Source organism: Abrus precatorius, unplaced genomic scaffold (assembly GCF_003935025.1).
Source record: "Abrus precatorius isolate BTA unplaced genomic scaffold, Abrus_2018 Scaffold3, whole genome shotgun sequence".
Taxonomy (NCBI): domain Eukaryota; kingdom Viridiplantae; phylum Streptophyta; class Magnoliopsida; order Fabales; family Fabaceae; genus Abrus; species Abrus precatorius.
Window position 1 is genome coordinate 3,816,216 of NW_020874373.1, and position 25,561 is coordinate 3,841,776.

General features: G+C 31.4%; 4 protein-coding genes across 8 annotated transcripts; all 4 read right to left on the bottom strand.

The window, feature by feature from the left end:
• Window positions 1–1,378: 1,378 nt before the first annotated feature.
• Window positions 1,379–6,455, bottom strand: LOC113861929 (zinc finger protein CONSTANS-LIKE 13). Of its 3 annotated transcripts, none has more exons than XM_027495038.1 (5): window positions 6,294–6,412; window positions 5,710–6,263; window positions 4,690–4,854; window positions 3,437–3,699; window positions 1,379–2,944 (listed from the first exon to the last, which is right to left on the bottom strand). In XM_027495038.1, exons 2-5 carry the CDS (start codon window positions 6,244–6,246, stop codon window positions 2,854–2,856), a joined length of 1,056 nt encoding a protein of 351 aa, XP_027350839.1. In that variant the 5' UTR covers window positions 6,247–6,263; window positions 6,294–6,412; the 3' UTR covers window positions 1,379–2,853. The 3 variants fall into 3 exon arrangements, with proteins under 3 accessions (XP_027350839.1, XP_027350840.1, XP_027350841.1); XM_027495039.1 differs by having other exon boundaries at window positions 1,428–1,857; window positions 2,843–2,944; window positions 5,710–6,455; XM_027495040.1 differs by having other exon boundaries at window positions 1,429–2,766; window positions 2,843–2,944; window positions 5,710–6,436.
• A 3,619-nt stretch (window positions 6,456–10,074) lies between these two features.
• LOC113861956 (E3 ubiquitin-protein ligase MIEL1) lies at window positions 10,075–13,592 on the bottom strand. Its single transcript, XM_027495082.1, has 13 exons — window positions 13,390–13,592; window positions 13,215–13,302; window positions 13,067–13,123; window positions 12,926–12,958; window positions 12,721–12,798; window positions 12,532–12,575; window positions 12,360–12,400; window positions 12,081–12,163; window positions 11,906–11,997; window positions 11,736–11,805; window positions 11,133–11,171; window positions 10,455–10,579; window positions 10,075–10,345 (listed from the first exon to the last, which is right to left on the bottom strand). Exons 1-12 carry the CDS (start codon window positions 13,443–13,445, stop codon window positions 10,457–10,459), a joined length of 804 nt encoding a protein of 267 aa, XP_027350883.1. The 5' UTR covers window positions 13,446–13,592; the 3' UTR covers window positions 10,075–10,345; window positions 10,455–10,456.
• A 2,247-nt stretch (window positions 13,593–15,839) lies between these two features.
• Window positions 15,840–19,180, bottom strand: LOC113863042 (membrane-anchored ubiquitin-fold protein 3-like). Of its 2 annotated transcripts, XM_027496422.1 has the most exons (5): window positions 18,817–19,177; window positions 18,293–18,430; window positions 17,784–18,002; window positions 16,938–17,108; window positions 15,840–16,227 (listed from the first exon to the last, which is right to left on the bottom strand). In XM_027496422.1, exons 3-5 carry the CDS (start codon window positions 17,914–17,916, stop codon window positions 16,172–16,174), a joined length of 360 nt encoding a protein of 119 aa, XP_027352223.1. In that variant the 5' UTR covers window positions 17,917–18,002; window positions 18,293–18,430; window positions 18,817–19,177; the 3' UTR covers window positions 15,840–16,171. The 2 variants fall into 2 exon arrangements, with proteins under 2 accessions (XP_027352223.1, XP_027352224.1); XM_027496423.1 differs by lacking the exon at window positions 18,293–18,430 and having other exon boundaries at window positions 18,817–19,180.
• Window positions 19,181–24,491: 5,311 nt separating this feature from the next.
• LOC113863025 (glutaredoxin-C13) lies at window positions 24,492–25,207 on the bottom strand. Of its 2 annotated transcripts, none has more exons than XM_027496398.1 (2): window positions 25,090–25,207; window positions 24,492–24,992 (listed from the first exon to the last, which is right to left on the bottom strand). In XM_027496398.1, exon 2 carries the CDS (start codon window positions 24,958–24,960, stop codon window positions 24,655–24,657), a length of 306 nt encoding a protein of 101 aa, XP_027352199.1. In that variant the 5' UTR covers window positions 24,961–24,992; window positions 25,090–25,207; the 3' UTR covers window positions 24,492–24,654. The 2 variants fall into 2 exon arrangements, with proteins under 2 accessions (XP_027352199.1, XP_027352200.1); XM_027496399.1 differs by having other exon boundaries at window positions 24,492–24,984; window positions 25,090–25,200.
• Window positions 25,208–25,561: the final 354 nt, after the last annotated feature.

Below are 25,561 nucleotides of genomic sequence, written 5' to 3' on the forward strand. Positions count from 1 at the left end.
ATTTAAATTATATTTGGTTGTTAACTGGTTAAAGAGAAAATATTATTTAAATTAAGATACGTGTTTTAAAATAAAGAAAGTACGTGATTACACACACAAAAGAAAAAGCATGCATAGATAATGAAATCTCAATTTATAATATTGATTAGTAGTCTTAGAATTTAATTAGGTTTAAATTGGGTTTCTATATTTCCTGACCAAATTATACCAATTTTTGGTCGTACTACACAAATTAGGTTTTTCGAGGACAATTTGAAGTTTTAGCATGCTGAACTTGCATTACAAGCAAATTCTAAGAGCATGTTTGACATACTCTAAAAATTTAGTTTTTTTTTTTAGGTAAAATAATATTTAATTTATAAAAAATTCGTTAGCTTATATTTGGGCTTCAAGCAATGAGTTAAACTTCAAACCCCGAGATGATGAACTCATCCTATATTTCCTTTTATGTCTTTTGTTGAAACTTCAAAGACATTAAATAAGAAAATAATAAGCAATAATTTTTTTTATTAAAAATCATAATATTTAATATTATCGATATATTAAATTTTGTAATATCATCTTATTTCTAATAAAAATTAAATATATAAGTGATCGATTGCGTGTTAAAAAAAAGTTCATTTTCTTTGACTGAAAAGAAAGGAAAATCCTATGTTTCCTTTGGGTCAATGTGAAACCTTTGTCTTAACGGTGGCAACATTAATTGTTGAATGTGATTTTTAAGATGAAAAGAACCTTTGGGATATTCGAGAAGCGTTCGAAAGGGACCTCACTGGTTCGCATCATCGGTTTTGGTTCATACTTCATAGGAAGGTGATGACAATGGCATGCATGCAATTGTTGCCAAGGGGACCAACCAACTTGTGGGGATCAATAAATGTCTTCGATTTGAGAAATGTGGCATCCACTACGATGATCCGTGGTTCATGTATGAATAGAATTATTACTCATCTTTGCTCGATATAGTTTTTTTTTAAATTATTATTATATTAGCATTGTTTGTGTGCCACGGTACACTTTTCTCTTGATCTTGTTCAGCATTACCTATAACTTTTGTGCCATGCAAATTTAGAATGAATCAGAAAAATCACATTCAGCATAAAACATGGTAATGAAAAGAACTACGCAAGTTGTGAGTAGGGTCAGCATCACTGCCCTCATCACCATTGTTTTACTTTCTTTAAGTAGTCTATGTAATGGATCACACAGCTCCCTAATACTATTTTGTTTCATTCCCATTTTGTAGGTCGACATAATAATGTTGGGTAAGGATGAAACATTTTACGAAAAACACACGTTTTTCTCACACTATTCAAATTTTACGCTACTTATCTTGGTCATACATGAATAATAAGGAGATCGATAATATGTGAGATATCAATCAGTGAAAACTTGAATACTAGTTAGAGAAGCGAAATTACTATGATAAAAAAAATGTTTGAAAGAGTTTATAAACAACCATGCAATGGCTTTTCGGCACAGATTCCAACTTCCAAGACATTCACAATTCATGTTCTTCCTGCATCATCCTTCTGCTGACTCGTCTAGTAACTCGCAATTTTATTTTATTTTGATACATATGCACTGTAATAAATCGTTGTGATAAATGTGTACAACTAACATTTTACAGCTTTATATTGTTTAAGCATTCATAATGAGTGAGGGCATCTAAGAAACTTGTACAAGCTAGTGTTTTGAAAAACAACTGCAGAAGAATGAATTAGCCGGCAAAATGCTTTCTCCTCCGATGTATCTTTTCGGCTCCATGTGCACCAAATATACTTCAGATACTTATGATATCTGTCCCACATGATATCAATGCTTTAAATAGGCATGATTTGGAAGTGAGGGGAAGATCTAAAAAAATTATCACAGAGAACAAGAAATCAGAACGAGTATCACAATTTGAAAGTTAACAAACTTGAGGGTCTATGAAGTTACAAGGATTGCCTCCCGTGCATTACATGCAATAAAACATCAATGAACTAAATAACGACTGAAAGTTAGTTGGTAATCCAAAATGCAAAAAGAACAGATTTTACTGCTTTTCAATATTAGATAACTAGAACATAATGCTGTTCATCAACACACTCCATTGTATACCAGACAATTAGTCTGACAAATTAGACACTTCATGTCCTTTGCATGTACACGTAACATTTCTATTTGCCCGTTTTCCCCTGAGTCGGTGGTGTTTATTGTTCTTGAACTACTTGGAAGCATATATTCAGGTAAATCCAAAGGAGGAAAAAGCATGCAGGCTCAGCTGAGATCAGATCCAGTAATATATACACCACCTCTGATCAAACAAGAAAAGATGAAATTGCAGGAGTTACACCACATTCTTTAGTTCATAAATCTTCAGCTAACATTTTCCGAGTTGTTATACCTAAACTTTCATATTCTCAGAATACTCAAACATTAAGTGTAACTTGCTCTTGCTCCTATAGAATGTTCAGCACCTAGGTTCAAACCAATTTAAGGAGTCTGCTAGCTATCTCAAGTGATTTATTATTTGAGAATCAAGAGGACAAAAGTCTAATTCCACAGGGTCCCCTCTAAATACGATCAAAGGCCAAAGAACTCCGCAAATTTGATTTTGATGCACAGAAAAATGCACCTATTTGTCTTCATCATGTGCAGTCAATTATGGTGCAATGATGACAAAAACACTACACTGTCAACTGTATTGCAAGAATATGTCCGCATTACATCCAAGCACAGGGACCCAAGGATACATCACTTGCAAAATAGAGTCGATGTTCACTACACAAGGGACATGTGTTACATAATGCATGGGATTTGAACCGGGAATTATCATTATGATGTCATAGCAGCCTACCCTGATTTCGTTCAGTGTTCCATCTTGGCAAATCGCCCCTTGACTCTTGCCCTGCCTTCTGCCCGGACTTTTCGTGATTCATACCTTATGTGCTTGTCATACCTGTTTTCCATATAAAGTATGAAAAGTTAACAATCTAGGAAAGTTATATTAATCAACAATATAACAATCATTTAAAATTGCGAGGAGATGACAGGACATGATCACTACAGAATCACAGTATTTTTCCAGAAATTCTGAACTGAAACTCTTAGTCAACATATTGGAGAAAACTATGTTGCATAGTATTGATTAATTCTTGATATCTCTCAAAGAAATATACCAGAAAGGAAAATCCCAAGAATATATCCAACCATAGTACCTGGAACCAGTGTTTATACAACTTCCACAAGTCAGAGTATTTAAAGCTTCTTTTATTTATAAATAGAAAAGAAAATAACTTCATAGAATCTAAAAATGGACATGGTGTAATAAGAATTTAATATGTGAGAAATTGTGCAGCTAAGTCTCAAAGGTGCACTTTCAAACATTAGATATTGTTACCGAGAACATGCACACACACAGAGCAAGCAAAGGATACCATAATAGTAATACCTTCTTGTTTTCTTCTTCTGCTTGTACCGTAACAATGCAGAATCTCTTTCTTGACTTGCTAACTCGCATGGTGCTGCTTTAGGAGTAGTTGATAAGGTTTCAGACTTAAGAGAAACGGATGGTGTCCCTCCACTGTTGCCATAGGTGAGAGTTTCCCCAACAGCAGAAGTAGAATGGTTAACTGGAATTTTTTCAGTATAAGCTCTCAATGATGTGTCAGGAGGAACAACTTGATACGTTTGCTCACTGCTTTCTCTATGCCACTGAAATACACGGTCAATATAGCTGTACAGTCAATATTTTATGTATATACTACTTCAGCAAGAAAGTCGTACATATTGAAGAAGGTAGCATTGAATGGTTCCACCATTAAAAGAGCAACCTAAAGACCTAGCCCCGCCGTAACAACCATAGAACAAGACAGGCTAAAGGAAATAACAAAGCAAGATAGATGTTGCTGGTGATTGGATTTACTAAAGATTTATCATAACAGAAAATTGGGATTCATAATTACAAGAATATTGGACACACTAAAGAACTTTCTAAAGGTGAATCAAAATTCAAATTTCATAATAAATAAAAAGTATGTTGAGAAAAGTTTTCCAGTCAAAGTAAAGTGTATTAAGAGAATCCTTCATGAACCACCATTACATCAAATATGAGATATCTATCAGGAAATATCAGATTCTCATTCTTATTCTCGCTTTAGAAATGCAAAATCCTTGTATTAGACCTCGTAAAAGGTAATTTCACTACACCTATCCATCAGGTGTTTCCTGGCTATGACTCCAAGCCATCTTACACTAACGGAAACCATTTGGTAAATCTTCATCAGATGGATTGTTAAACTGTATAATACACTACATGGAGTATAAGTGCCCATACGGTATCCCCAGGTAAACCTTTATCAGTAGTTCAGTACCCTTACAAGTGGGTTGAGATACCAGTAGATATCCCAATTGATGCAAATAATTTCTTGTAAAACGAGATAATAACAGTTAATTCTCTCCTGTTTAATGAATTAAGGTAGTCTCCACAGAAAATCACATAAAATTCTTCACCCATATTTGAGGAGATATGATTAATGTACAAGTGAAAAGGGAAAATCAAGCAAAATTCAATTTAGAGATAAAATAGTTCATCTGTTGTGCAGGCACACAAAGTTGAAAATGGTCTTAAAAAACACAGAACCCATCATCAGCACCAGCATTGATAAGAAACGATAAGTACAACAAGTGAAGTAGAAGCTTTACCTCATGAGAAGGAAAGATATCAGCCTCCATGTCACGTTCGAAACCAGTGGACAAATTCCCCGATTGAACATACTGTTCTTCAGGGTCCAAGGGCTCAGACTTTGCTAGTTCACGAAGCTGACCAAGAATCTCTTCTCTATGTCGCCCACAAGCAGCCTTACGATTCTGAATCAATAACAATACCCTGAACAAGTCAAAAATTGTAGCAATGCACACAGTTTTTCAATGTCTTCTATTACGTCCAAAGAATCCAGATTTCCAGAAGACAATCAAAACGAAAAAAAAAAAATACCAATGTTTTTTTTCCACCCTACACCAAAGCGCCTGTTTAGTTTAGAGTTTAATAAAATGCACTTTCTAATAAAAACACATGTTCTAATAAAAATTCATCACAAAGATTTACTTGGACACATCTCAATTATGTTCTAACACTTCAAAATTAAGGACAATGTTAACCTCAGCTCTAAAAGTAACTAATAATAATAATAATAATTTACCAAATAAAAAGTATTTATTACACTTTTAGATTTCATCATAATAAATGTGCAATTTTTCAATAAAAAATTAGTACTTTTAATTGCCTAAAATCAGTTCGGAGGGCTAAATTTAACAAAACCTCAATTAATTCTATACAAATCAATTCAGCTAAAACTTTAAAATAAACCACTTCTAACCCTAATTCCAGCATGTCCAGCTGAATAAACAAGTGCTAACAACAAAAGCAAGTCCTATACTGTTAAAAAACCGAGCTTTAACCCACAAAATAAATCTCTATTTCATTCCCAATTGTCCCAGCACCAAATAAAAAATCGGTTCTGTTAATCTCAGTTTAAGCACAAAAGTAGTAAACTTTTTTTAAAAAAATATATTAACTTAAAAATGCAAAAATATCATAAATGTTTTTAAAATAAAATTTTATTATTTTTAATGGGTAAAACTTCAGCCCCCAACACCTATAAAAAAAAGGGAACAAAACAAATAGTGAAGAGAAAGATATTTAACACACATATATGTGTATACCTTGGGCATAGGAGGAACCTCCATAGCCTGAAAGTTGTGAGAAGAAGCAGAAGAAGAAATCAAATCGTCAAGACTAACAACAGAAGGAGCATCCCAAACAAACAAATCCGAAGATAAACCTTCAATTTCGCACCCCAAAAACCCATCACTTTCTTCAGGCGAAAGCAGAGCCTTTTTTCCGATATCTCTGAACCCCACGATGGTTAAGAGTTCAGTAACTGAAGGGCACCCAGTAAAACCCTCAAGGGGCCTTCGTTCGTGAAGGGAAGAGAGGGAAACATTGTGCCTTTCCCAGTCACAGTTCTGACACAGAACAGAGGTTTCAGTGGAACAGAGTATGGTTGCAGGGGAATGATCACATGCGTCACAGAGCAGGGTGCGCGTGTGTTTCGAGAAAAGCTGGTTGGTGGAGTGAACTTCGCGATCGCAAGAGAAACATAGTTTTGCTGAATCGGCTCTGCAATAGAGAAGTGCTGTGGAGTGGCCACAGTAATCACAGGGTCGCGCTTGTTGTGTAGAAGATGGAGAACCACTCATAGCTTCTTCTTCTTCTTCTTCTTCTTCTTCTTCTTCTTCTTCTTCTTTGTGTGAATGCTATGTGTTTGATTTTGTGTGCAAGAGAGAGAGAGATTGAGAAGGGAAAAGGGTAGGTAGTGGATTTTGAGGTATGGCTTCAAATCAGCGCTAAGGAGAATTTGGTATGTGAGTGGTGTGGATGGATATTCATGATTTGTTTCTTGGGGAACAAGGACTACTTCATAAAGCTAATACTTGATTTTTTGTTACTATTATTTCAATTTTCCTTTTTGGAAAAGGACGTAGGATAATTCAATGAAATTTTGTGATTATGACCAAATTGATCAATTTCGCGTTTAAGTGATGTAAGCAAATAATACACTTTGGTATATAAAATTGTGTGGAAATAATTTTACGTGTCATTTGTTGAACCTTTTGTAATTAGTGTGTTAGTTAGGAAAGCAATGAATACAAAATTTCTATTAAAAATTATGTAATTACACAAATATATTGTTATATTGTTAATTACTGTTTTAAAAATATTTGTTACGTTATTTTTAAATTGTAAACTTCAAAAAATAATTTACCCAATTCAGGTTTTTTAATTAAATTTTACTACTATTAAATATGAAAAAAAGTAATACACTTTGGTTCAGAATGGTAAACAACTTGATTTTCCTTTATTAGAATACTAAGTTCGACTCTCCAAGATTAATTTCACTAACAAAAATCATTAATTCTCTCGTGAAGAGGTAGATTTAATAATTAAATTTGATTTGATACGGAGAAATTTAAGCACAGACTGACAGACAGCTCGATCAATTATAAAAAGTAGTGGGTTCCACTGTGGGACCAATTTGTATTTATTTATTATTAATATTATTTTTTCTCGTGGAATCTTCAAGCATGCACAAATATATAATTAAAATGTGCTAATATAAAAATATACGCAAAAGATATTTTTTGGCTGTTTAACGGAGATTGAGGTCAAATCTTGTACCTAATTTATATAAACTTCTGCATTGTTTTAATATAACCTAATGGGTGTGATTAGGAGTTAGATTTGGACGATAAGAGTAGCAATCTAATATAGTAAGTCAAAGTACTATGGTAGTAACGGTACCATCTTCCACCAAAGATTTATAAAGGATGAAAAACACGTTTTTTTTAAGTGAATATTGTGATTTGAGCTTCCCCGTTTCGTATCATAAGGGAATTATTATAGACTTGCACAAAGTCATGATTTATGTATTCTATACATGTTTCAGTACAAGTATATCAATACTTTCTTTTGAAGCATATTCATCCTTGAATCATATAAATATGTTAATAGGTATGTTGTTTTGAGTAATATGGGTACCCTAAGAGAAGATTTTTTCTTCTTACAAGAACACATAGGAATTCTTTCAAAAGTTATTGGTGGGCTGCTATTAAGAGTTTTTTGTTAAGAAAATAATAGAACTGTAATCAATTAATCAAGTTTTTTGGTTAGAAGAGTCAATTGTTTTTATCTGAAAATGTAATTATGAGGTCATATTGGCGAGTCATGGATTGCCCGTTTATTATGGCAAAAGATTTGACAAAATAAGAGAGGCATGCGACATCTTGTGATTGTAACAAAAAATAGGATTGAAGTTTATCCTAAACAAAGAGCAAAAGAAAACCAAAGGAATAAGAAGGATTTGGTTTTGGTGGTGTATTTTTCTTAAATGATTTTTTGGGTTTGAACAAAGTTTTGGAGTTCATTAATATTGAAGGGAATAAAATTCAATGGCTTGTTAAGTTGAGCCAACCACTGAAGGATTAGAATTTAGAAGAGACAGATACTTCGCTTTCACGAACCATCGGTGGCATTGATATTTACGGCTGTGGGCCAACTTGGGGAACGGCCTTTTCAGCCGAACATGCTCGAAACGAAGAACTGGACCCCTCCTTCTTACTTCTGACCCAACAACCAACTCCAACTTTAATCATCCTAAATAAATTTTTATTCTTTTCATATATAATTCTAATAAATATATCAATCAAATTTAAAATAATATTTCACGTAAAAATATTATTGATATTATATTACATTTTGTGTCATATTTATTTCAAATTTAATTTTCATTTTTTGTAATAACTTATATTAATTTCACAGTATTATAATGATAATAAATGATATAATAAGTTTAGAAATAATTAAATTAAGTATAAATATTTTGTATGAAAACAAAATTATTAAATACAACTAATCAATATTTTTATCCTAGTTGTTAAAAAAATGTTTTTAAATGCATTTTTTCTATTTTTTTCTTTATTTATTATGAATTTTTTATTAATAAATTATTCATCTATTATCTATATAAATAAATGAGTAATTATAAATTCTTACTTTTTTATTTGTACAAGTTATTAAATAATAAATAGTAAATATATTTTATATTTCTAAGATAATAAATAAATATTTTTTTATGTTATGCTTATTATATAAGACAAGATGATTTTTGAGAGGATAAAGAAGAATAAATAAATTTATTTATTAATATATAATTCATTAAATTAATAACTTAATATTGTAAATATAATACAAAATTATAACATTATTAATTTTAATTTTAATGATTTTATCCTTTTTTTTAAAATAATGGGAAGCAGTATAAAGACAAAGTATATTTAAAGTTTTTGCCAGCAAGGCAGAATGCACAAGTGTTCACACTTTACAGTCATTAATTGCCCCCATCTAGAAGTCTAAAACTGTCCCCTGTTCATAGGCTCCAATAACATTCACAGAATTTGAATGAGATGAGATTAATGTGGAAAGACGTGACAAATTAATGATTGTTGCTCTGTTTACCAAACGTATTGAACGGGTCATACGTATAGTTATTACTGAATAGCAGACACTTCAACTTTTTAGCTGATGAGTTATTACTAAAAAGAAAAGGGAATAGTAACACCCAACCATCCAGATGAACAGTGATGCTTTTATGGTTCCATTTCTCTCTTTTCAAGCTGATGAGCTTCACGTACCAACTTGTAGAAAGAAACAATTCTTTCAATAGTAATACCTAAGGGTCCCAACTCATTAACTCTGGATATCAAATAGTACTCCCAATTTTCATGTGAAATGGTAAAATAATTAAATTTATTTCATTTCACCCGATCCATGGCCCATTTTTCACAATTTTCTACATTTTTCTGTATATACATTTACAGTACCCGTTGGACGTATTAATTGGTCCACCATAAATGAAAGAAAAATGATAACTAATAAGTTAAAAAATAAAAAGATTTTGTTAATAAACATTAAAGTATATCCAACGGGAAAGCTTAGAAGGAGGGAGAGCAAAGGGTTAAAGGCTATGAACAAAGCCTTCCTTCGGTGCGTTAACGACTCAGCAAGCATGCTTCATGCCTGTTCACGATTTAGGTCAACGTTACTCAACATTTTCTTTTCCGTTTTTTGACTTGACTCCACATTTTCACACTTCATCATTCATTTCACTATCGATAGAAAGTTTCAAGTCATGGAAACTCGAAAGATTATTTTTCTCTACCAAAAAGCATTTTTTTTATCAACAAACCAAAAATCTGTTTAACAGTTAAACAGAGCTCCCCGAAAATGGGCTGGCCCGGGGCTAAAAATGTTGATTTGATAAAATTCATCCAAAAAAGATTTAATTGTTTTTGAACTACTTTTGAAAATCATCTTTAGCCTTTCTAAAAAGACATGAAAATTTAGTTTGCGTCGAAAACTTCTCTAATTATTGTAATTTTTTAAAATACATTCAACTATTTCACCCCAGTCCCCCCTAAAAACACACAATTAGGTCCTAAATACGACTTAGCGACGTGTATCCAAGATCAAAGTAAACCAACGATGGATAGCATCAGATTAAAAATAATATTTCTTTTCTTTTTGGCTACTAAAGTATCAAGCAAGCTTGAAAAGTATCGAGAATTTGGATGTTCCAGTTTTACTCACATTGATACTGACATATCGAATATCATTCACTATTTTATTTTCCTTCAATGCGCGAATACAAATTGCTTGCACGTAATGTAGGCCACCCACAATATATCTGACCCACAAATTGAGCCAAGACTATCAGCAAAATCAAATATATTCACCTGTTTCCTACACATTGGGAAAAATAGGAAAGAGTGAAACATTTCAAAACAAAATGCGAAAAGAATAAATTAAGAAATTTAAATATTTTATAATTGGGTTTCACTAACACCCAAACCTTCACTGATGTTCGGGTGAGGAAATCCTACGGGTGTTATACGAACTGCAGTGTCTGCACTTATGACCAAATATGTGAAAAGAAACTCTGCTGGTAGAGTTACAATCATTGCATAAAATTGAAACCTGTCACATACCCAAGCACTCGGTAGTTACATTGTATGCAAGAGCAGTATAAGGGTAAGAGACCAGAAATATTTGAGAATAAAATAAAGTTACTGACAAGTTTCATCATATGATGAAAAAAGAAAGAAAACCCTCTCTAAGATAAACATTGCCATAGGTAAAGAAATATGAATTCCTATGTGCGTGTTGGTGCGTGTGTGGATGTACGAATATGAATGAATCACCACCCAAAACGTTCAACATCGCTTTTGCAACAACACTCACATAAGATCACAGAGGCATTATTTAGCTGAGATATTGCTAAAGCAACACCAGAATAGAAATCTTGAATTTGCCTCCACTGTCTAACTATAAACTAAGCAATGCCTATCTAAACCCAGATAGACATGATATTGTAAACTGATTATCATATATGCACTGACAAAATATAGTCATCAAGTTGTTGGAAAGGGAAACCGAGCTGTGTCAGATTGTGTGAAATTTTAAATGGGCAAACTTCTAAATGATGCTCTTTAGTCTTAATAGATCAATCAAAGAGAAAACACATAAGTACCTCAAACTTATAGTCCTCAGGCATAGGAAAAGCTTCAATCTATCAAGAAGAATTATAAGCGTGTCCATACAGAAGAAACAAATTTCACAGGTGAGGAAAGGAATAATTATTGAAATAAAATACCTAAGTACAAAAAAGCAATTCCTAGAAAATCCATAGCTTTAAATAGTTGATAGATTTATTAAGTAGCAAGCACGAGAGCTTCCAAGACCAAAGCATAAACGACCATTGGCAATTATTTATATATTAAGAAGGATGAATGTGAAGTTAACCTTGTTCTAAGATACCACTCAACAGCTTATAAATCCTGAGTAACACCAGTCAATATATTTTCTCTGATGTATTCATCAGCCAACAAGTGATAAAATAACTGAGAAAATAGTTCTTAAATGATTTTAAAAAGCTGACAAATAGTTCTCCCACAACTTCTGTTTTAAAAAGTTAACTTTTCAAAAGCTATACTGTCAAAGTATCTTGTAATCAAGCAGTTACCTCATGTTTTCCTCTGTATGAAGAGAAATTTTGAGTTTAAACCCTAAACCCTAAACCATTATTGACCAACAAGAAATGTTTTTAAACAATATTTAATATAGTTCCACACACCTCCTGATCTAAATGTTTCCAGTCCTGAGACATATCAGCCATTGTCCTCAAGCAGATAGGGCAACGGTACCTGATCAACGAAACAATGGTAAAATTATCAATTGAGAGCTACTATTTAGCTCATAAGAAATATGATACAAAAGAAAGAATTATTAGGAAGTCAAGTTAACTGTTTTTGTGTTGTCATCTCCTGATAGCATTCCAAATGCATTGTGTGTCCACACTTAAAAATGATGCTGCCTTTTATTGAATCAAAAAGGTACTATAAACATGTAACCACATTGTCAGAAAAGTTTTAATAAGAGTTTTGAGGAAATGAAGCAATTAAAACTACCAAAGACAGACCTCAAAACAGACAGGGCAGGAGCTCTTCATTGAGTTCTCTACACATGAGTGGTTGTTTTGCAAGCTCTGTGAATAGCAAGAACCTGAATTCATAGTGTTGCTAAAAGATGGTGAGCAGATTCATGACAAAAACATATAAAAACAAAGGGAAATTTGCAATGCAGATGCTAACGCTAATGAGAAAGGAAACACACAACTGTATACTTTGTGATGATATATGGTCCTAATGCTTGAAGAAAGAGAGATGAATAAATTACAAAGGTTCACCAGAGAACATACCACATTTCTTACAGTGAAAGAAGTTATTACGACCACCAACCCTGAAAATAAGAAAAAGTTAGAAAAAACAGAAAAATCAATATTTCAGTAAACAAATCAAAGAATTTAACTCAATCTATAGTGTGTTAGATCAAGTTCGGAGTCAAATCTCTCACAAATTTCTGATTCTAACCTGCAAATCCCACATTCATCACAATGGAATTGTCCTTTATCCGTCTGTGACCGTAAAAACATCATATGGTATCAAATTAAAGAGCCAAAAGATATACATATAACATAATGAAGATACAGGATTTCAGTACCAATATTCAGAAGGGAAGTACACTTCATATATATAACTAATTTGAACTAAACATCGTACATCATCATCATAGAATTTGCAAATCTCGCAATAATATTCTCCCATGTTGACACCACAATTAGAACAGACCTTGGCAACCTGAATCGTCAAAATCAAGGGATAAGTCTTCATTTCTTTTTCTGTTTATAAGTAACGAGGTTCTAAATAGAGTCAATGCTTTTTAAAGCAAAGAGAAGATAAATGAAAAAAACACTCTAGATTCTACCTCCTGTTCAGTATTACAGATTGAACATATAACCTGAAACAATCAAAATGCACAATCACATTAGGGTTTACAAGCAAAACCTACGTCAAAGAAAACGCAATACATGCAAGGGAAGAAAAAGAAGCAACAAGCTTCTCTTACTTGCTTAACATCGCGTCTAACAAGTTCATGATGATCCACGGGGTTGCTAGATGAGCTCTAAATGGCAAAAAGAATCGGAAACTAATTGAGAAAAAAGAGGTGATCGATATAAAAGGAGTGAACGTTAGGGAGGAAGAGAGAAAAAGACCATGGCGTCGTTGTGGCAGTGACGACATGGAAAGATCTGATTGCAACATGGAGCTCGAATTTTACATCGTCTCTTGTAGTGCTCGCATCTATACATGGAACAATACGTGTATTTAAGTATTAAACAAGAAATGGAAGAGAAAGTGAAAGAAGTTGTGTTTGGAAGATTAAATTACCCATACTGCAACTTCCCAAACTCCTCTCTCCTTTCAGATGCAGAGTTTTCCTCCATTGATTAGGGTTAGGGACAGGGCGCCAAATGAAGTGAATCGGATTTTGATCACTATATACAACACAACGACAGGGCTAGATTGTCTTTAATGTGTTAGTTCAGAGCGGCAAGTGCAATTCTGTCTCTCCATTTGTTGGTGTGATTTTTAATTTTATATTCGAGCAAGAGGAATGCCAGTTAAAACTCTAACTGAATGTATTTTTTTTTCATTTTTAAATTAATATTTTTATAATTTTTAATAATTTTACTCAGTAATAAATTTTACGTCAAAGAGAATAGAATGTTGCTAGCCTTTTCTATTTTCAAATATTCAACTAACACTGTTTTTTTTTTCATGCCCTTAGATGTTATTTTGGGCATGAAAATAAAATAATTGCGTCGTATCTTGCAAACAATTAAATTAATTAGATAAATTAAGAGTGAGTTCGGTCCATGCCCCACCAGTACCTTGTTGGACTGGGTGGATTAAAAAGAAACATGTTTAAAAAAACATGAATTCTAAAAATATAACTTTAAAAAAATTTGTGAGAAAGATGTCAGCAAAAGTTATTCATAACATAAAGTAAACCAAATCCGTATTTAAATTAATTCATCTTTATGTCCACAACTTATTTTTTGTTCATTACAACTTTTTTTTGTCAGCAAAATTAGTTTAATTCAAACAAACTATTTAATCCATAAATTTAAATGGTGTTTTTTTATATTTAATTTAGAGAACGGCTCATTGACCTTTTCTTCTCTGCATTACATAATGCACAAATCATGAACGGATTTTCATCTTTAATATCGACTATTCAAATGAAATTTTAATTTCATTTAAAAACAATCATAAAAATATTTGTAGTGTTGCACTTACATTTGTACAAAATCTTTAAAATTTTTAAGTAAATTTTTGAGTAGTCATAAAATAATCCAATAAAATATAAATCCAAAAAAAAAAAGAAAAAATTGAATAATTTATACAAATATGAATAATTTTATAATTAAATTATAAGTTTAATTTAATACTTTATGCATTTTTTTTAATTTAGTCTATATCTAAAAATGTTATAATTTAGTCAAAAATTATTTTTGAATTAATTCTTGTCGCTGAAAAACATGTTAACAACATTAAATGAAAAGGATTAAGACGTAAAGACAATTATATAAGAATTAAAATATAATAAAAACTATAAGAATTAATTTATAAATAAATGTCAACTATAAAAATTAAATAAGTATTATAATAAATAATAAAAAACAAATTATGAACTTATTTAAAAAATAAAAAAGATACTAAATAAAAAAGTTTATAAAATTTTAAAAGACTAAAAACTTATATCTTCAAACAAACTTATATTTAGTATAGTTTTATATTTCAAAAATAATAAATTTGTTCTTTCTCATTAAAAAATTAATTTTCAAAAAATTTATAGAAACTGACATTTAATATAAATTATAAAAATTTAATGTTAATACTTTATTTATTTATTTAAATGTAAGATAAAAGATAAAAGATAAAAATATAAAATAAAAATATATTAGTTCCAACTCTTAAAAACAAGTTTGAACAACAAATTATAATATTTTTTTTTAAATAAAAATTATTTATTATATTTTTATAACTTTAATATAATGTATATATTACTTTTTAATTAAAAATTTTACTTTTAAATATTTAAATTCAAATTCAACATGAAGGTCCTTAAGATTAACACAATTGTATGAAATAAAGTAAATTTTTTATTAGTCAGTAATTAAACATGTTTTAAATACCAGATAAACAAAATTTAACCTTAAAAACTTAAATTAATATTTTTTATTTTATATATTTATCTTTTATCATACATTCAAATAAACGAATAAAATATTAGTATTAATATTTTTATTATAATTTCTATTGTATATTAATTCTTATAATTGTAAAAAAAGATAAAATGAGATTAATGCATAAATTAAAAGAAACTAACCCAACATTTATTATCATTAGTTCTAAAAGTATAATAAATATTTTTTTAAAAAACAAAAATTGAAAAATCAAAGCAACCCAACATTTATTGTTAAACAAAAACAAAAAAACATAAAAGTACAACAAATATTTTTTAATAAAATTTTATTATTATTAATTACTTAAACTTAATATGTTCAATATATACATTTTTTTTGGCTGAGTTGAATCATTAAATGGTGAAGTGCTAGACTTAAGATCGGTTTGGAAAAACTTATAAAAAGCCCTTAAAAGAAAACATGAGTATAAAAAAAAAACAATTTTTTAATAAGTTAAAAGCAACTCATTTCCTCTAATTTATAAAAATATTATGATTTTTCATATATTTTTTTTCTCTTGGAATAACTTCTCTTAGTTAATCCATGTGAATTCAACCATGTGTAAAAAGAACCCGGGGAAGGGGGGGAGGGGAGAGGAGTCGTCATATTATATACTTCCAAACAATATGCATTCATCGAATGTTGGGGCCGTCTGATCTGGAGTATGGCCAAGGTTTGTGCCCTGCAACACTCTTATTGTACTCGTTCAGGTCAGAATTTTACAATGCTAATATCTGATGATTTCACTCCGAAGACAATGACTAAAAATGAATCGAACATTAAAAGAAGCAAGCATGACAAAACCAAACATGTCTTACGCAATGCCATTGGATAGCGCACTGCCTACCCATCATCCCGAGAGTTGAAAAAGCAAAAATGCATCCTTATCTTCAAGGGCAGCACAAGGTATGCTTCCTAAACTAGAGGATAGTGCATGAGCAGGAATTCATCTTTTGCTTGTTCTCCTGATTCTTCTCTGCAAGCAAACCACAAGGGAAAAAGCACATTAAAAATATATATAGTAATGTTTTGGTCTGTCAATCATCAGATATATGTCTCAAAGGCAACTTAATATAAATCACTAAATGGATATATGTAGCAATACAAGTCGTAAACCGGTCACCAAAAAAGGACCGTTTTATCTTTTTAAATACATTATTCATTTATGCATATTTTCACGATTTACGATCATGTTTTTATTTTATTTTTAAATTAACATAGTTTTACAAAAGATGTGATGTTACATACTTACATAAGAGTTGCTTTTTGTTTGATAAAGCATCACAATGAGACAATCTCGCTCAAGTACAAGCTTGTATCAGACAAAACAAGCTCTGCTAATAAATAGATAGGTTTGCACTTTGCAACTAAATATGACACAACGCATTGACCCTTCAAACCTTACGCCTTCTTTGGCTAGTTTTGCTTACTTCATATATTTATAGAATTTTGTTGAAAGATTACAATTAAAATATCATTAAATTATACTTATCTTGTGATTTTAATTACTTTATTATTTATGTTTTCATATTTTTAGTATATTTCCCCGCATTTATATCTTAGTTTTTAAAAATTGTATTGTATCCTGTATACTATCAATACTAATACAGGTACTCTTATGGCTCTACCCGGATCCACGCAACTTACAAGCTTGAGTAAGATTGCAGATGAAAAGATTGAACAAACCTGTCTTCTTTTTAGTTACTGGAGGCTGTACTACAACATGCACGGTAATACCACCTCCAGGGATGTCACCAAAAGTTATTCTGGAATCAGCAAGAGTTTTGCTGTTTTCCAAAAATTTACCAGCATGTATAAGTTTTAGGTCACTTACTGACTTTGGTGTAACTGTTTTACCTGTAAACAGAAAGATTCCATTGAAAGGTAAGGCAAAAATGTTCCAGAAATGAGAAGATGAAAATTGAAATCAAACGATAGACATATATATGTTATATTCATCGGAAAAGGCAAATAAGTCATTCATCTGCAAGAATGATCATGTGCAAGACTGGATTTTCTCATATTTTTTTGGCAGAATACATGAGCCTGCAATACTGGGCTCACAAGTAGAACTACAGGATAAATGCACACAGAATGGAATGGTGCTAGGGATGGTTGCTATTGTTGTTGTCAACCATGCAGCAAAAAATAGTTGGATACATATTACAGCCAATTGCCAAAACAAAAATCTAATGTATGTTTTAAATTAGTACTTTGTGAAATACAATGTGAATAGAGTATCTAAATTTAACATAAAATAAAAGAAAAAATTATCAACATGATATAAAATTGAGGTTACCAAAAGAGAAAAGTTGCATTTCTGTCCTCCAAAGTTACACTTGATATCATTCAAATCAGTCCTACGCGTGACATCAATTTGAACCATTTTAATGGCACGATAAATCTTTGGAGGACTAACTTGATCTCATAAATATTTGGAACAACCAATTAGTTGCCAAGTATATTTACATTGACCCAAAATGCTAGCAAAGTCTTGTATACAGACACCACACATTCCACAAGATGACTAACCTTGAGGCCACTCAGCAACTAGCCTTTGCTTAAGGGTACCAATTGTCGTTGAAGATGAATAAGTACTGTGTGCTATATCAGTTCCGTCATATATGCGGAATTTAAGCTCAATACGCTCCTCACCTTCTGCCATGCTAGCCTGTGTCCTCCTCTGCCAAACTTATGGAACTGCAAAACAGTACTTCCTTGGATCAAAAGATTCAATCTCACCTTGCTCACCTGCAAATCAATTCCCATTCCAATAAGGCCACAACTCCAATCCACTAACGCACAATTTAATTATAAAAGAAACACCCACGTGCCTACTAATCACCTCAGTTCTTAGAAAGGGGAGAAAAAGAAACAAAACTAATAGTCGTATTAAGAACGATAAGGCAGATTTGAAACATTCTCACTCTCCGCAATAACGGCAATTGGCAACTAAAGCATGTTTTCAGTGACCAAAAAATAAAAATCCGGGAGCATAAACACGAAGAGTGAAATAAGTATGCATACTATCCACAACTAACCTGTGTGACTCTGAGGGAAATTTCCTTATTATAGCAAGCTTGCAAAAATTGCACATCTGAATTGACAACTGGAGAACCAAGTGAACACCTCATATGATCCAATTGCTTCTCCAAACAATCTTTACGAGAGAGATGTCTCTGCGTCCAGACAGGGGAATTTTAAAACCAAGATAGAGAGAGACAGAAATCGGATTCCCACAGATCACACTAGATTCACATGAGAATCGATTCAATCCGAACTAATCGAAACCGTAGAAATGAAAAGCAGGACCGATTTATAAGTTCTGAATTGTTCGATTTCCTAAAATTTGGGTAAGCGGAATGCGATTCTTCGGTAATTAGCACAGCTTAAACCCTAGAATGAGGAAAAACGAAGAATCGAATCTAAGTAAAGAAACGCGCTTCGATTTCAATATACCCTTGGTTTCGCAGAAAGATAAGGCTTAGCTAGAAGTGAAATTCCGCATAGAAACTAAAATAGAGAGAGAGAGAGAGAGAGGTAGAGTTTAAGAAATTCATAATACCTGATCAAGAAGCCATTAACGAAGGATCAGTGACAGGCAATAGTGTATTAGGCAGAGAGAGAGAGAGAGAGAGAGAGAGAGAGAAGGAGAGATCCGAACGTGACTTAGGTTCGTTTGTTCACTGCGTTTTTTCCCTCTCTTTTCTTCTTCGATTTGTTAAATATGTATCTCTTCCGATTGAGAGAGAGGATCTAACAGTACCAGAGCGGTTACTGAGGGAGAGGAAAGGAGGAGTCACGAGAGAGAGAGAGAGAGAGAGACCCAACCTATCTATTTTTATTCTATGCAACCAGATCTACAAACCCATTGTTATCTCCTACTCCTATTGTGCCACGTCAACCGAGTTCAAGTTCTTCTTTGTGTTTGGTGTGGCAGAACACCTCTTGTCTGGTACCAATTAAAATTAGGTATTGCACTTGTAAGAAATTTTTTGTAAAGGTTGTAATTAAATTCAATTATAAGAAAAATACGACGGTTGTTGAACCAACCGACTGTACGGTCTCACAAAGACCGTTTTCTCTTTTTTCCTTTTCCTTTTGTTTTTTGGATTCGAATTGACTCTCCCGATTTAGAACAAGGACCAAGTTCAACTTGAATAGATAGCTACCATGTCTAAGAATTTATATTTATTACTTTTATTTTTTGTACCTATTTGGTGGTTCATTAGTGATCAAATACAATTTGTTTTACACTTATCATTTATAAGCCTAAATTAGTAATCTCTCATTATGTCTCGTTCTTAATCTTTGACCCACATGTACAATCGTGGAAGATTAGTGATGAATGTTTTTCGCTTTTATAATCACCTCGAAAACCTAAGAGATAGTTAATTTGCTAATTGCTTATTATCGTTCTAACTTGTCAAACTCTTTTTCTTCCTATTTTCTTCAAAGTCACCGTCTTAATTCACATGCATCATTTGACCATTTTCCAAAGTAAAGAGAGTTCCTATATAAATTGTTGTTGATTGTCAACTTTGACCGATACATGCCTCATTTAACCCTAAGCTCAACTAACATGTTATTAACCAACTACTATCATGATTGACATGTTCGTCGACTACTGAATTTCTCAACTTACCTGTTCATTAGCTAGCCTCATTTTCGACTAATGTATTTGTCACTACTAAACTTATGATAGGAAGCTCTGTTATCTAAATATTTATGTTCTTGAATCAGGCTATATTTCATTAGTTGCTTCCAAACTAATATTTTGTCTTAATAAACTTGTTATGTTCACTTTCTCAACTTAATTCCTTTTAAACTGTTTTTGCCTCTACAATCTGTTTTTAATTAACTTATTTAGTCTATTTAACTTTTTTCTAGTTAACAATATAAATTTTTTCGTGTGAACAAAGGCATCATCATCGCTAAGCATATCTATTATAAGTGTTTTAATGACTGCAATTTGCATATTTCTTTTCAATCATTAAGTGGAAACAATTAAGAGAACTTGAAATAAAAAAGAAAGGAAAAAAATACACTAAACTAGAACATCATGCACGGTTTTTATCATGAAAATTAGGACGACTAATATCATACAAGCCATCAACTCTTTGTCAGCCTAAACACATTTCTTAATCCTCCATGTCTTGATCATTTTTAGGCTACTTTTGGTGACCGAACATTTAATTATTTCTATGCTTTTTGGCATTAGTCTCAGCCAAAATCGAGTTTGTTATTTTTCATATTATTTGGCTTACATATTTAAATTGAAATTTAGTTATAAAATACTCGTTTGAGCAAAAATGTAAAAGTCTTATTTCTGCGTTAGGCAACTAGATTGGTGGATATTTAAAAAAAATTGCAGAATCACTTTTTTAAACATTTACACATATATTGCTTTTTACTCTAAGCCCACTTTTTAACCATCATTAATTTTGTAAAATCAACCTCATTTATAATTGAATTTATATACATTTACTTAACAAACACTCTATCTATTTATGTATATTATATGCGTGAGCAATAATATTAACAGTTAACTTCTCAATTCATATTAATGTAGTCCAAAGGCATTAAATGACACACCCAAGTTATTAAATTAAATACGGATAAAACTAGGTTAGTTTAGGCTAAACTTTGTTATAAAGGAGTTTTGCCTAATCTCTCAAACATATAATTTTAGTCTAACCTAATTATTTATTGTAAGAATTTTTAAATGCTTAACCTGATTTTAAAGGTATGAGATTTAAACTTGGCCAATCTACCTACCTATGAATAAGACAACAAACCTTCATGTGGGTTAAAGAATTAATGCTTTTAAATGATCTAATAAGCCTAAAATATTCGACAAGTTTTTAAAACTATTATTTTAAATATTTGGAAAAGCATATATATATATATATATATATATATATATATTATAAAAGAATGACCTAACTTGTTTATAATAGATCAAACCTAACATTGCTAGCTTATTAGGTCATAAACTGTGATGGGATGCTTGACCAAATTTATCCTTATTCTTAAGTGGGAATTTTTACTAATGTTGTGCATGCAATTGGGTGTGAAAATTACATGATTGCGCAATTTATAGCATCTTTCAAAGCATGCAATGCAGAGTAGGCCGAGTCATTCAATGGTTCAATAGTGAGTGGCTCAATCAATTTTAACATTGTCATACTCGGTTTTAAGGAGAAAATTTTCCAATTTGCATGATTTGGTATGCCTAGACATGAGTCATAGTTAAGAGGTCCCATCCTGAGTTTGGGTCTGGACTTATTGATCAGGTACAGTGCACAATCCTTGTCACTTAGGTTTGCAACAAACCCATAAAAGACAAACCTTGAACATATATGAACACACGAAGATAGTTGAATATATTTTTAATCTAGTTGCGTCACCTTTTTATTTTAATTTTTGTTTTCTATTTTAAAAAATGTTATAATTTATTTTTGTTAATTCTTTCTTGTCTTGTATGATTTTTCGGTTAATCTTTCATTTCTTTTATTATTTAATAGTTTATGTGTCAGTTAAGAATAAGAGACTAACAATATCCGTAATATTTGGAATAATTAATAAATTAAATAAATTTGGAATATTTAAATTAACGACATAGAATGACATTCAACAGAAAAATATAACACGAAAAATTAATAAAAAATTATATGAAAATGAAAATTTAGTTATATTATTTTCAGAAGGTCAAATAGAAAATATTATATTTAAACGTTTAAAAATCGTATTTAAACTTATAAGAAACTAGGTTTTTGTACGTACAAGAAAATATCCTTTGATCACAAACATCCAATTTATCAAATGCCTTGAGAATGTTCATAAAATTAACATCATATATTATTTTCTTGTTTAAATTAGGTCAGTAAATTTTTAAAGAAATTCTCATAGAAGAAAAAAATTAATATAAAAAATAAATAAATTTTTTATCATAAATTTGAAAATAATTTATTTCTTTAAATTTTAGAAATTTAACTTAAAAGAATTTATAAAATAAATAAATATAAGTTGTTTTTTAATTTATAAAAACTTCTTTAGAAATTTACTCAAACTGAATGTAGTCTACTAATTATAGATATTAAAAAAATGGTACTTATGTATCATTTACATGTTTATTTTAGGTTTTTTTTACACTTTAAAGGCTATACTTATCTTACTCTTTTTTTTGTATATATATATATATATATATTTTTTTTTTCCCATTAAATTATCTTTTACATTTGTTACTTTCTTTCTTGTCCTCTTAAAATGCATATATCTGTGTAAAAAGAGATGTGAATAAACTATTGAATAAAATATTTTTATCATCTAATTCTAATTTTTACGTCCCTTATTTTTATTACATCATTTATCACGTTTATTATTTTATCTCTTTGGCTTAAGCTGTGTACGCTTTCAAGAAAAGTTTTTTTAATTTACAAATTAGCAGATTACTCGTGTAGAAAATTAAATAAGAAAGTATAGAATAAATTTTTATACAATTTTGTATTTTATTAACATATTTCAGTGTTCAAAAAGGAAAAAAATGATAATTGTGATTATTTATATTTAGCATTTTATAATTGTGGACATTATGGGGCTGATTTTTGGGCACTGAAATATGTTAAATCTGAAAGATACTAAATATAGGGATCACATGAATCTGGCGGAGCGTAGGGGACCAAATACTCACAGGCATTGCCTCCACGACACCCACAGTTGCTATCTGCAATATATGCCCTTACTTGTCTTTGACTGCTACGTAACTCCTAATCCTATTTTATCATCAACTGTCACAATAATTGACCCATTTTGTTCTTCAACAGCCGTCAAATTTCCTTCCTTAGTAAATAGACCATTACTTCAACTACAATTAGACACTTATTTCCCAAATAGTTGGGAAATTCAACATTCATAAGACATGGATAGGAAATTTGATTTGATTCCTATTTTGTTCAGGAAAAAAATAAATATGTTTTAACAGTTTTGTTAAACTTTGTATTTCAAGTTGAATTAAAAAGTAGTATTTTTTTGTATAAAAAAATTATTATATTTTTATATTTTTAATATAATAATTTTTTTTAAATACTTAAAAGTCAATTTAAAAAAGCTGAGATAAGAGAATTGTTATTTTAACTTATCCTGACATATATTATATTATTTTTAACTGTGCTATTGCCTTCAGCTGTGGAACTAGAAGATCATTCATTATATATTTGGAATTGATAACCACCAGCTTCCTAACAAAGATAAATTAATTATATACCTAAATAAACTAAGGAAAGAATTTTGTACAAATGCTGGATTGGTTTCACAGCACTATCTCTGGAATGAGAATGACCCTGGTGTAAGTTTTGCTAACTAAACCTAAGGTATGCTTTCCCACAGTTCGATTTTGACTGCTATTTGTGGGGGGAAAAGAATAGAATAAAAATAAGCACAAGATAACAAAAGGTAAGGAATGTAATACCTTTCTTTATCGTGGGATAAAGTTGAAGAATCCATAGCACTAGCTATAAAAAGCTAGGATTTCCCTACTAACTTTTAAATATGTGGACAATGCCAAGAGATGGAAAAGTTAATGCCAGCACAATATATTTCTTTTCCTATATGTTGCCTCAAGATTCTATTCTCCCCCTCGAAACAATTTTCAAAGTTTGAAAGGTAACACTTTTTGGCCCATAGAGAAGCCTCCCTTCTTCAATAGTCCTTCTATGAGGTTAACATGAGAAGGATTGGCAAAATGTGACAGGAAATTTGATTTTGACCTTTATAATGCTTGGTAAGGCTGAGACATGCAAAACCATAATGGGTTGGCTAGCTGTTTGTGTTTTATTGAGTATGATGCAGATTACATATCTTTCATAGAATATTTTCTTTACATGAAGGAAGAATGGACACAGTCACACACATATTCAAAGCAAGTGATTGTAGATACTTTCATGTTACTAGGATGACTTCAAGGTTATTGAATATTACTGCTGGTAGTTGCTAGAAAAAAATTGGATTAAGAGGGACAAAGAAAGGAAGGAGAGAGGTGGTGGAGCTTTTTCTAAGATGCATAAAGGAAGAAACTTTCAGGGTATGCTCTTTAGTCATTACTATATAGTTAGTACCACATGTTATCTTCTGAGATTATTAACCTTAATTAATTAACCCAAAAACTGCATTATAGCAGTGTGGGAAACAGTGTGAGTTGGTAGAAGTATGAGACTGCTACAGTTATATAAATCAAGCTTCATTAAGAATATTTATCTGATTACATTATAGCTAATCAAATGCTGGAAAAACACTTCATAGACATATAGCACTACATAGAATATCAGTACTAAGCTCCCTACTCTACTGATTCAAGCCAGTTTATTCTTCCAGCAGGTATCAGGAAGTGTTTTTGTGTTTCATTTCAAGATAAAGTCTGATAAGGTTTCAGCAATTGAGTGAGTGAACCACTTAGGTGGAGGGACATGACTTCATTGGTGGATCCCATTAGCTTCCCTCCAATGAACACAGCCGGGACAGGAGCATTACAACCTAACCTGAATAGAGCTTTCTCCATTTCTCTGCCTTCAGGGTCATGATCAATCTCATGAACCACAGGACTCACCCCAAGTTCTTGAAACAGAATGTTGACTGCATAGCAAAGGCAACAAGAACTCTTTGTGAAAATCACCACACCCTTTTCAGACGCCAACCTCGTCACCTTGTCCATCCTGATATACTACTGTTCAAGTACCTGCTCTTCTAAATATATGTCCAGAGACAACACAAAAAGAAAAAAAAATATAACACAAGGAAGAAAAATTAAAATTTTAATTTTGAGAGATGTCTCTTAGATTACCTTAGACTTATTAGAACTCCCAAACCATCAGACCGAATCCAAACTGAATTCGATCCAATGGCTATATTGGGTTGGCAGTCTAAGGAGAAGATTTGAGGAATAGAAAATTATATGAAGCTTGAGGTTATTTCAAATGAGGTGGTATACTAGACTATTTATAGGGACAGCTTAGGAACCGCTTTGTTAGAGCAAGAGCAAAGCACATTCCAAAGAGGTTGTGCTTTTTAGATACCCAACTAAGTGTATGATCTTATTCGGTTGTGCAAGTTGGAAGACATATTTACACGTATATGCCTCAATTGGTAGACTAGCTATGAGACCAAAACCATATAGTATGAAGATTTTCTTCAACATAAACGAATGTAAAAAAAAAAAAAAAAAACCAGTATCTCCCTTGCCTGTGTCAAACGTGTGCCGCATATTAACCATTTGTTAAACTTGCCTCAGATTTTCTGAATGATAAAGATGCTTG